Raw genomic sequence first — 12,809 nt, 5'->3', positions numbered from 1 at the left:
ATATATATATACATATATATATATCAACCATCTAAAAAAAAATCAATGTCAGTTTAAGTGTACGTTATATTTAGAATATTTTCACCCCTTCAACTTGCGGTCAGACATCCCTTTACTGAAGCCGTTGTATAAACTGTATCTATGCTAAAAAGCCACCAGACTGCTTTGACAAAAAACTTAAATTATACGGTGCTGATATGCTGATCTACTGCTGCCTCGATCGGTTAGTTAGTTTTGTTAGTTATTTACCCTTTTTAAAACCAAAATCACACGATAACCGATCGAGGCTGCGGTAGACCAGCAACCCTCGTGTTCTGCAAGGAAAAATTACTATTTTTGTAAAATAGGTCTGGTGACTTTGAAGAGAGCATCGATTGATATAACAGCTTCAATTCCCGTCAGTAAACGGTTGTCTGACAGAGAGGTAAAGTAGTGAAAATAGTAAAAAAACAAATTTGTACAGCCAATACCCCTGCATGCTTCTCCAAACTGGGGGCGGGCTGACCGCTACCTACTGTGGCTAATACACGGACCATGGATTAGTACCTTATACAACCCCACTTCAAGACATACAAACTGTCCCTTTAACAAATTATGCTTTTTGCATAGAAAACATACGAACAGCTTGTACAATATGATGTTTTGTTATAAATTAAACTACCCAACGGCATGTTTAAGTACAGCTAAAAAGGAATTAAGTTAGTTGATTGACCGAAAAATTAACTGGAAACTTATTAATAGCTCATATCGGAAAAAGCATTGGTAAATCATTCATCTATATTCATATAATTTGTTACACCATGTCAACCCCTTATGAAGGCTTCCTTGCTGACAGTGTAGCATTAGAGTAGCTGCAGTAGCCAAACTCTCCAGAACAAAAGAACAAATGAGTGGACTTAGTGTAACAAATGAGAATTCCCCCCAAAACTAACTGTATATCCTCTAACTGTGTGTCTTGCTTCACGTGTGTCTGCGTTTTAAGTTAAGTGGTTTAAAATTAAAAATTTCAAAAAGTGATTCCCCCTCCCGTCCCCCCTCCTTTGTTTTTGCACCCCCCCCCCCCCCCCCCAGGACAGGGAGGGGGAGCTAGCGCTGATTGACAGGCTGTTGGCCAATCCCCAGCTGTCGTCGGCAGAGTTCCAGGAGTGGAAAAGAGCCTATCAGGAGCTGTTCTCTCAGGAGCCAGACTCAACCGCTGAATCAGACCCCGGCCCGCCCCTCACGCCCTCGCTCTCTCACACACACTCCTACATCGAGACCCACGTCTGACGAGTGGAACACACTCTCACACATGCACACTCACACATTTTGAGTTTCTCCTGATTCTGGAATAAAAGAGTTGAACAAGCTCCAGCGGACGTTTCGATTCATCAGGGTTGCGATCAGTGATGGACTTTGTCAAGAGGGGAGAGTAGGAACAACTTGACAGCCGCAGTGTACAAGTGCAGCATGACACTTTTTCTGAGGAGACGCCTGCGTGGCCCTTCATGTCACATCAATCTACGAGCTGATTGGTTATGCCACTCCAGCTGGCTCGGGGGCGGACGATAAACTGATTCTTAAGTATTACGTGTTAGCTTTTGTGCTCTATAAAGACTTACGGTGGACGACTTTTATCAGTTTGTTCCTCCTGACATGGACCGAGGCCTCAGAATAGTTTCCTCATGAGTAACAGTATTTTATCCTGCTTGTTGTGCCATGTTTATACCGACTGCACAGTGTCTCATAGACCTTCTTATAGCCATCAAATGACATACATTGTATTCTATCAAGCCTTACACTTGACGCATATGATAATATTTTTCTGTACAGTGAGTGTTAACAGCAGAGAACAAAAGGCACATGTCTTTTTTAAAGCAACTAGTCTCAGTTTCTAGTTTTAGAGACTTTTGTTTGTGCTGGTTTGGTAGATTACGTACTGTACTGTGCTGGGCTGGACCTGAAGCATGCACACTCAGAAGCTTCCTGGAATAAGACCCATTTAAAGGAAAAGTCCACCCTAAAAACACTTCTAACACTGTTTTCAAACTGCTAGTGTATTTTGCATTTAGGAGCCCATGTTGGGGTGTTTTGTTTAAAGTGCTCATATGAGTCTTTTTGGGCTTTTCCCCCTTTCCTTTATATATCTTTTTTGTGCACGTTATATGTTTACAAAGGGAAAAAGCCCAAAATCCAGCCCAAGGGACTTACTATCCAACAGAAAACACTGTTCACAATTTTGCTCCAAACAGCTCTATTGTTGTCCAGCCTTTACTTCTGTGGCAAACCTTCATCACTTTGTAACACACGAAATAATGCTCACCTAGCCTAGCGTGGCACACCCTCATTCTCTGCTTCTGACTGGCTAGTAGTCCTTACCTAGCTACTGCACATGTGCGACTCCCAACAAAGATGGAACAGAAGAGAGATGCCTCACTCTGTAGCTAAAACAGAGAGCTCAACACACAGGGTGAAAAATGTGCAGTACAAAAATAAAATAAATAAATATAAACAAAAATAATAAAAAATAGGGTGTTTTTTGAAAATGAAAGCACATAAACCTAAATTGGTACAACCTCTAAATACAATTATGAACCTAAAAATGAGCATAATATGAACACTTTATTTTTTGCACAAAACTGAAATTACGCCAGTTTCCCTATCATGCTGTCACGTTATTTTCCCTTTCAGTATGACATTACCCCTAGCGAGTCTTGTCTTAAAATATAATCTTTAATAGCCTTCATTAAATTTGACAGCAGCTGCCTCGTTTAGAGCTCATTAATTAATTTCTTGGCCTAAATATTTTCTTTAAATTACATCTCTTTGACAGAAACATGATGATGTTCAGTTAGATATCATAATGCATGCCACTTCATTATATTTTGTATTATTGTTTACATCTCCATGAAAAACAGCTCATGCTCAAACAAGGCCTCTGTAGTGCCTCTTAAGACATAGAATATTGTAATAAATGCACAATATATCTTTGATTGACATTCCCCGATCCCATGATATCACATAAAGGATAGGGTCCCTTTTTTTAAGTCTGTCTTATACCAATACTGATATACTGTATGTGCCCACATGGACATTGAAAGTCCTGTCCATAATGGCCGCGAAGAAATCCTTTTTTAAAGTAATTTTAGTGCAAGAGAAGAACACAATCCACAGTCAAAATACTGAAATGCAAAAATGTGATTTTTTGAACTAAACAGACAAAAAACAACCTATTTGGTGCAACCTAGGGTCTTTTTGTGAACGTACGTACCTGATTCAAACTTTTGTTTAAAAGCATAATTAGGACAGAAGTGCCACTTTTAAGATTTCCCCTTTTCTCGTTTTTTGGTCAAATGGCCTTTTGAATGGGAGAGCTAGGGGCACTACTATGATCGCATAAAGATCGCTATAAGAAGGCTCATGAACTCCAGCATTGAGAACATTGTTTGTGTACACAGAGTTTACTTAAAAAAGGTTTTAACAACTCACTGTAGCTGTCGGTCGCCGTCCATCTCGCCAGTCAAAACTAGTCCAGGGAGGAGAGTAAAGAATGACATTTCCTCCTATGGAGTCCGTTCATTTGCATTCAGAGATGGACTTTTTTTGAAGATGGCTGTGAGCGTAAACAACGGCCACAATGAGTTGTTAAAACCTTTCTTTAACTTTGTGTAGACAAACAATGTTCTCAATGCTAGAGTTCATGTGTAGAGCCCCTGGCGATACTTTGAGTAAAGTTTCATGTTGTGTCGATCCTTCTTAGTGTTTGGAAAATAGTGATTTGAATGCAATCATAGTACCATTCACAAGCCAATTCACCAAAAAACAAGAATACGGTATATCAAAAAATATGGCGCTTCCGTGCCAAATGAGCCCTTAAAAGAAAGTTTGACTCGGGTACAATCACAAAAGGATTTTGGCAAGAGTTACTTTTTAACTCAGAGTGCAGAAGCAGAAGCCCCCCCCACGCCTTTGATTGTTATAAGAATTAAGCTCTTTCTTTTTTTAGAAATCTTAATCTGATATCCATATTTGATTAAGTTATTTGATTCTAAAAGGCAGTTTATTGTAACTTTTGGAGTGCAGACATCTTGTACACATAAGAAAAACCTTCAAAGAGAACAAGATTCTTGCTATTAGCTATTGGCCTGTTTTAATTTTTCCTTTGATTCTCTGTGGCTTTAGCAGCCACTTTAATACAGTCACCATGACAACAACATGTAAATGATCCAACAAGAAGTGGAAGGTTTCTTTAGGTCGCCACAGAAAAGCGTCCTAAAAAAACGGGGAAAAAATGCAGGAAAATGACAGAATAACCCCTGAAACTTTCCGAATGTCCCGGTTTTATTATATATTATATCACGGTGTAAAAGTTTCTCAGGGTGGATTTTTCCTCATAGAGCATTTGGCTCTCTGTATCCTGCATGCCACATAGAGAATATGAGGAAATATTTGCGTAAGAAATGAAATATGGATCTAATAAAAATATATTACTTTATTTATATGCTGCTGTCAAATGACTTAATGCTCAGAGACACTGCACAAAACTATGAAAGCAATCAGACACACCAATACACAAAGACATGCACACAAGCCAATAAACACACATTACACAACACAGTTTGAATGCTCTGTCTATACTGCTGCCCGTGGTTGGTTGTAGTAGCATGTCTTTGTCGTAGATAAACACAGTATTCCTTGTCTGTTTTTGTGTTTGAAACTCTCTAGATACAGTAGATCTCTTTTTATAGAGTGCAAACTAAGTGTCTTGGATCATGTTCTCTAATTCTATCAGGTTTTTTTGGACATTTAAGTAAAGATTGTTTAATATTCAGTCTATAAATTATGGTAAAATAACAGTATTTATTTATCATTCTACGTGTTCTGTCGGAAGAAGAAGAGTGGATCAATAAAGAGTGGACATTTGGATGAAGGTGTATTTGTGGTTTGTTATCGCTTCGGCGGGCGGTGAGAAGGAGAGGAGGCTGACAGGATGATGAGCACTGATAACAGCCGCTCTACCGTCACTCTCAACAACGGAGTAAAAGCGAGAGAGTCTGTGTTCAACCAACAAAGATCCCTATAAGGTTTAGAAGCTCAAATGTCGACCAGTCCTAATCCTTCCCCCCTTTCCCTCAATGCTACTCTATCACAGCTGAGCGAGAAATCCAATGCTCTCATGCAGTACGACTGCTTCTATTTTGAAACCAGCTGTTGGTTACAGTTGGACTAGGGCTGGGCGAAATAGAGAAAATCACATATCACAATGTTCTTGACCAAATACCTTGATGTCGATATTGCGACGATATTGTATGGTTGACTATTGGTGCTTTAACAAAATGTTATTTACACAATGAGGTTTTTGATAAATATTCCCCAGAAATGATTTAATGACTTAGTGGGTAAATTTTAATAATAGAATAGCTAGAACAGTCTGGTAAGTTCAGAAAATGACATCACTTTACTGTAATGTAACCTGTAAAACCAGGTAAAGACAACACTTACCGTATTACGATATTATGATATATCCAAAATATAAGACAATATCTAGTCTCATATCGCAATATCGATACATCGATATATTGCCCAGCCCTAAGTTGGACATTATATTGCTGTACCAACCACTACTGACAGTTCTACAACAGTTACAATTCAACTTGTCTATATCAACGACGTTTCATTTACGGGATTGCTCCGGTGCCGCAAGAAATTGCACCGGATGTCCCTCATTTTCGGCCGAATGTCCGTCACTTTCCACTTTCTTTGTGTTGGTATTCCAACCTCCGGTGGATTTCTGAGGACTATGGCTAACTGCTCCTCAGATCCCTGCAGGGTAAATCCAGACAGCTAGCTAGACTATCGGTCCAATCTGAGTTTTCTGTTGCACGACTAAAACAATGTACAAATTTTGAATGTACACATGTTCCACCAAAACAAGTTCCTTCCCGAGGATATTTTGCAGAGTCACCGTCATTGTGTCCGGGGCTTAGCACCACCCAAGATGAGTTTTTTGATTGGTTTACAGAAATGCCAATAAACCAGAGCACGTTTTTTTTGATTGAAATGGAATAGTTTATTAAATGCCAAATGGGACAAAATGCAATAGAAACAATCTTAGTGGATAAATCATGACGTACTGTACATAAAGAGTCTGACTTAAACATTTGCTGAAGAGAAAGCATCACATCTATGTGGAAGGATTAAAATAGATAAATTAGTTCACATCCAACATCATTGGGAGGAAACTCTGATGCAGACTGTGATCCAGGCCGTAACACCTAACATCAGTAGCTGACCTCACTCATATTCACTGCAGCAGATTAACGCCCGTGGTTTTGGCATGAGAAACTCAACAATCACATATGGATGTGACGTTCAGGTGTCTGAACTTTTGGCCGTGGTCTGTAATTATAAGCCCTACAACTGTTTTTGATCAGATTTTGTTTTGGCTGGACTTTAACATAAGATGCTTCTTTGTGGTTCATGATTTTTTGGGGGATCAGAGTTCATAATACATAATCAATTTTTTTAAAACATAATAGCCAATTGGAATGTTTAATTGACTAAACAATACTGCAAAATCTGCATTAAATTCAGCAAGGTTTTGACACTAATGGCAACTGAAAAGCCCACACGCTAGGATTTGTGTAGAAAATATTTTAAGTTGCCTGTATAAGTTTTGAAGTACGTACCCGTGCAAATTATTTTATACATATTCTCTTTGCAAATCATCACTATGGGATACAATGAACACGCATTTATTTTGAATCCAGTTTTACCTTCACAAATAGTAAAACATGTTAAATAAATAATGTGTGTGCAGACAGTATTCAGAATTAAATGGAAGTAAACACAAAAGTCCCTAATTAACTCCAGCAGGTTACCAAGCTATTATGCATATGATTTCCCGCTTATGTTTTTGTTTTTTTAAATGTGCAGCTTTAACCTACTTTGCCCATTAAGTTGTCAGTGCAGATGGAAAACAAGAGAGAAAAAAGGTCACCCGATATCCTTGGTTTGCTTCTATTTCTATATCTGTCTCATAGAAAACCGAAATTATTCATCACTAGTAAATAAACAGGAATGTCACATGCATCAGACTTTTATCTTCCATAAATTATTTCAAAGATGTCCTCCTCCACCTTCATCCCCTTATCTCCTGTTTTGACTTCTTTTCTATTCCATGTTACGTGGTGATAGCCTCCTCCGCAGCCTGGCTCAACGTCCTCTTGAAAAGTCATTTTTTTCAGGAATTACCTTTGTCCCACCTCCTCCTCTGCTGGTTGTCAAAATCCCCTTTGCATCCCTCCTTAGCACTTAGAACATTGTCACATTCGGTCACAGGAGTATTGTTGACAACACCATGTATATCACGTTTCACTAGTGGTTGCTTATAATTCTGACTCCTGGAACAACAGCCCTTCCTTAAATCAACTCACTTGTAACTTTTGGACAATTTTGAAATCTGTTTTTAAACCTGCAAATTTCTACTTTTACTGTAATGGCTTGACATAATTGTACTTTCTTTTGCATCCTTATGCAAATTTATTTATCAAATTCTTTTTCCAATTCAGAAAGTTTAAATGTCTTTCTATTTCTCTCGTGTCGCTTCTTTTCTGTGTTGTTGTTTTGTTTTTGTCTTTGTAATTTGTCTCGATGTCATTGTAAATGAGGACCATCCCTCAATGACCTGTGCTTATAGATGATAATTGCACCGGTAATTGCATATTTTCCTCTGACAGTACTTTCTCTTTTCAACAATCTGTCAGATCAGTGTGTAGACTTTTTATCCCGTGTCATTTTCATGACATGTTTTTCCAAAAGACGTTTCGCTTAACTTAGCATAAAGACTGGAAACGAGGAAAACAGCTAGGTTGGCTTTGTCTGGAGTTGGATAAAAGGCTTAGAAACACGTCTTAAGCTCACATATTAACATGGTACATCTTGTTTATTAAATCTTTACAAAAACTGAATTGTAAAAAAAAAAAAAAAGTCTTTTGCTTCATGCTAAGCGCTAACCTCCTCCTGGCTTAAGCTTCATATTTAGCGCACAGGCAAGACAGTGGTATCAATCTTCTCATCTAACGCTTGACAAAAAAGAGAGAATAAGTGTACGCACCTAAACGTCAATATACGTCTACGAGTGGTAGTAGAGTAGCTTAGCTTAGCATAAAGACTTTAAGTAGGGAGAAACAGCTAGCCTAGCTCTGTTCAAAGGTAACAATATCAGCCTACAAACACTCAAAACACTCACGAATGATTTCAGTCGTGTTTGTTTTATCAAAATGTTTTACAAAAGGCCGTACTTTGTGTTAAAGTAAGCTAACAATCTCCTGGTTCTAGCTTCATATTCAACAGATATGACAAGCACTCGGCAAACGCAAAGAAGTACAGTTCCCAAAATGTCTAACTACTTCCATAAGAAGTAGAAGAGTAGCTTGGCATAAATACAAGAAGAGGGGAACAGCTGGCCTAGCTAGCTCTGACCAGAGGCAACAAATCTGTCTACAAGCATCTGTAAAGCTTATAGGTGATTTGTGTTACCCACACAAAAAACAAAGTTTAAAAATAATTCTAAGGTAATGATTTTAATCTAACCAGCCCCTGGTATTAGCTTAATGTGGTTCATCTAATTCTCAGCAAAAAAGAATGTTTTCCAACTTGTCAATTGTTTCTTTAAGTATTCTTTAAGTCTACTTGTTTAAAATATTTTTGTAAATATCATGGAATAATGCACGTCTTTTCGTCTAAAAGAGATGGAACAGTTTCATGGCCGAAATTTGATAGATGGATAGATTAATTGATTGATTCTTTTTTATTATCCCAAAATGGGAAATTATGGTAATAGTTCCCATTCAGTTCCCTATAATGTTAGTCATGTGTGCTCTGTTCTCATTATTTTGAGACTATGTTGCATCACTCACTTTCATGTTAACGTTTTCTCACACTAAGTGAACTTCAGTCTGGTAGAGGCAGCAGTGTGCACTCAGTCCCAGTGAGAGGTCTAGGGAGCTGGCAGATCTCTCTCCAGCGATCGTTCTTTGTATCGTACTCCAACACACTCTTCACTATCACCTCCTGTCCGTCGCTCCATCTCCTCCCTCCAAACACCAGCAGATTCCCAGACGACGTTGACACCATCCCGTAGTCGAAGGAGCCAATGAGAAGCGGTCGAAGGCGGGTCCAGTGGTCTGACTGCGTATCGTAACGTTCAATATCGCAGAAGGGCTCGTACATTCCCAACAGGGCGTAGATGTGGCCGTGGGCGGTTGCCAGGCGATGGTTGAACCTGGCGATGGACATGGGTGCTCGCTTCTCCCAGATTCTGCCTTTGAGGTCCCAGAACAAGACTTCTCTGCTGCTCGCTCTGTGGTCATCCTGGTTATCAACAGGGTTACTGCCGCCCTGGTTGCACGGGACACCACCTGACACGTAGATGCTGGTCTCAAGCACAGCAGAAGCATGGCCATAAAGGGGGCGAGGCATCGTTGCTCCTCTCCTCCAAGCTCCTGTGGCCATGTCGTAAAACTCAACAGAAGCTACAGAGGTTATGTTGCCATCTGGTCCAGTGCGTCGTCCCCCGATGGCGTAAATGGCATCCTCCACGATGCAGCAGGTGAACTGTGCCCGCCTCTCCAGCATTGACTCCACCATCTCCCAGCTGACGAAGCGTGGATCGTAGCGCCACACCTGGTTGGATGTCGCCACGGTGACTGACTTTTTCCCATCCTCGTCTCCCTCTTTCACTTCTTCTCCTCCGACCACGAAGAGGAAACCACCCACTGAGCATACACAGTGATTTCTCAGTCGCAGCGGGATGGTGGAGCTCAGAGATGAAAACTTCCTACTTCTGGGATCAAACACCAACATCTGCTGTTCCGGCCAATCCGGGCTGGATCCTCCACCCACAAGTAGCACACGATTGGGCGACGCTCTGAGTGTGGACTGTTTACTCTGTCTGATTGGCTGAGCAGAACCAAGCCTGTGGTACTCCAACGCCCGGGTCAGCTGACTTCTGATGAGAGGTGTGGCCATGGCTTTGTGGCCGTGGTTTACATTGGGCAGGTCAGAAGGGGCGACCAATCCGAAGCGCAGACGACTCAGCAGAAGATTTGATTTCAGCAGAGGGAGGGGTCCATTCTCATCCAGCCAATCCAGAGCCAGCTTTATAAGCTCCACCTCTTTGACTCCAGGTATTTCGTCAGCATCGAGCACCGCCATCAGTGATTGGATGTTCAGCCCCAGAAGGTCATCCCTGCTTTCCTGCAGCAATGTCCCCATCTCCATAGTGATGGTTTGATTGGCAGCTTTAAGTGCATCCAAGAGGGTGTGATGCTCAGCCAGGTTAGCATAGAAACAGCAATTCTCAGCGTTTAATCCATCAATCAGAAAGCACTCGCATATTGACACAGCCGTCTCGACCTGCAAGTACCTGGCTGCCTCCAAGACAACAGGAAGTGTAGGCGGTGATACGTTAAGCCAGCCGGAATACAGGAAGTCCAGAATGGCGTTTAAACCCTCAGGTGTTAGTGCCGGGAGGCTAATGGAGCCAGCTAATCTCTCTGTGGTAGTCTCTCCAAACAGAGCCCAAAAATACTCGCTGGAGCTGGCCAAAAGGGCGCGATGACAAGGAAAAGATACACCGCCGGCCTCTAGGACGACATCACACATGTTTCTCTGAGAGCGCAGACGCTGGAAGCCGGAGAGAAGCCTGGTTCTGTGGGAGGAACTGTAGAGGAGTGAGTAGCTATCCATCCAAAAGATAGTAGGTGAGAGGATAAGAGAGAGAGGAAGAAACCTACTGAGAGACAGTCAAAAAGAGGACTAGTTGCTAAGAGAAAGCTTAGATAGGAAGGTGCAATGAAGCAGAAATGAGAGGGAAGTTAGAAGAAGAACATTAAAAGCAGAAAGCACAGGCAAAGCAGCAATGAGTCTTGTCAAAAAAGATGTAGCCGACAAGCTGCTCTGAAGGACGTTTGAGAGAAAGAGAATCAGACATTAGTAGGAGGTCAGGATTATAAGTTGTTGAAAGCAAAGAGCAGGAAATGATGGGAAAAGACAGGAGAGAGGAAAAGAGAGGAAAGTGTGTGTCCTTAGTCAAAGTTCTTCCATCTGTGTTTTTGTTCTGCTCTGTCGCATGTGACACCATGATAGGAAGGCTAACAACTGCCCATACAACCACAAACACAATCCGGTGTACCGCCCCCCCACCCCCCATTTGGCCCTTAAACTTAGTCCGTCCCAAAGCCTCCTGTCTCTATCTGTGATGCCCCGGCTCTGTTGGCTTTGTGTTTGTCCGCTGCCCTTTTCCTCTGCGTCCAGGAGGGAGTATCACCCAAATACATGCATCCAACATACACACCAACCGAGCAAGCGAGCAGATGCATGGATAAACACAGCAAACAAACACATACACGGCGGGGGGGGGGCCTGGCCGGGTTTTAGTGTCTCTCCCGGCAGATGAACTCATGGGTAAATACAGCTGCTACAGTCTGCACACCAAGATTCCAGGGGCACGGTTGCCACGGCACCTATCTGTGCCTTCATCGCCATGGGGACAGGAATAGAAACACAGACACAGGTCCATATCGAAACCCGGGGAAATTTTGCCAAGCCATCAAAAGATTTTACAAGTGTCCAAAAGGAGCGCTTAGCTTCTGGTATTAGAATAAGCTGTGCCCTTCTGGGAGGCATTCAACCTTATGGTGACCTGTGCAGCTTTAAAATCACAGGTTGATGTCATGCTATTATTTTTATGCAGAGAAACAACACGCTGGTGGTATTTGTTTTCAATATCAGGCTACAAGTTGTGCAGCAGTCATGGGATTGATGTCAAGCCACCGTGTGTCTGAAACATGCAAACAACATTGCTTTAATGCATACTTACAAGCACAGTCTGCATCGCGCATTTTGTCGTGAGATGCTGGCTTGCACTCACGGTGTATTTGTTTGTTTTATGGAAATCTTACACCAGTTCAAAATTCAACACAGGCTAAAAGCAAAGGGAAAAAAAAACAGACTCACGCCTCTTGAAACTGCAGAATGTTTTTTAATATTTCCCTCGCAATGTCAGATCTTCTCCTATGGGTGTTAAAACTCCAGCAGTGTGTGTCTCTCCTGTGTAACCTGATGGAGGCTAAACTTAGCTACAGCTGCTCTGTGTGGACATGTGATGTGATGACGGACATCTGCTGTATCGGGGGTTGGTGATGTGTTTGATGGCATGCGTGTCCTCAATTAACATAACATTCCTTCTTGAAACGGTTGGATTTGGAGGATCAAAGCGACTCCATGCACAAAGACGCCCCTGACTCGCAACTAAAACCCAGTAATACCCATTACATATGCACATAGTATTAGAATATTACAGTTGTAAACAATTTGAAAACATACTCTGAAAGACTCTCCGGGCCACATCTTCCATCACAGTAAAGAAGTTTTAATTTGTTTTGGTGAGGTTTTTTTAGGGTGTTTAATTTTTTCCTGAATGTATTTTTTTCTTCATATTTTTCTGTTTTTAATCAATGCATGCATCTATGTCCCACTCTGTTTACTGTCAGTCTCCTGACAGCCACAGGGAAAAAGGCTGATTCCGCCACAAAATAATAATGTTTGAGTGCTAAAACTTGCTCAGTAGCAGCACAAACAAAGGCCATTAAACTAAAGTATAGGACAAACGATGATGGCGCTGCAGGAAAAGTTAGAGTAGGGATTTCAAGTGAAAGTCTTTACTAGATAAGTGAATAGTTTGACCTGCCGGTGGTGCTAAAGAAAAAGTCAGGAAATCAAGTTAGCTATTAGGGGTGATCCGAGTATCCGGCTGAAACGAGTAT

General features: G+C 41.3%; 2 protein-coding genes across 2 annotated transcripts in view; one reads left to right on the top strand and one right to left on the bottom strand.

Moving 5' to 3' along the window:
• Positions 1-4,905, top strand: part of cnksr2a (connector enhancer of kinase suppressor of Ras 2a) — a 59,197-nt gene extending 54,292 nt beyond the window's left edge. The window contains exon 24 of the mRNA XM_032503435.1: positions 1,072-4,905. Coding sequence (XP_032359326.1) covers positions 1,072-1,269 — 198 coding nt within the window. The 3' untranslated portion in view covers positions 1,270-4,905. The remainder of the gene's footprint in view (positions 1-1,071) is intronic.
• Positions 4,906-7,598: 2,693 nt separating this feature from the next.
• On the bottom strand, positions 7,599-11,678 carry klhl34 (kelch-like family member 34). Its single transcript, XM_032503441.1, has one exon. It carries the CDS (start codon positions 10,729-10,731, stop codon positions 8,935-8,937), a length of 1,797 nt encoding a protein of 598 aa, XP_032359332.1. The 5' UTR covers positions 10,732-11,678; the 3' UTR covers positions 7,599-8,934.
• Positions 11,679-12,809: the final 1,131 nt, after the last annotated feature.

The sequence above is a fragment of the Etheostoma spectabile genome, chromosome 22 (assembly GCF_008692095.1).
Source record: "Etheostoma spectabile isolate EspeVRDwgs_2016 chromosome 22, UIUC_Espe_1.0, whole genome shotgun sequence".
NCBI lineage: Eukaryota > Metazoa > Chordata > Actinopteri > Perciformes > Percidae > Etheostoma > Etheostoma spectabile.
The sequence above is the reverse complement of the archived record's forward strand: the minus strand, read 5'-3'. Positions and strand labels throughout refer to the sequence as shown.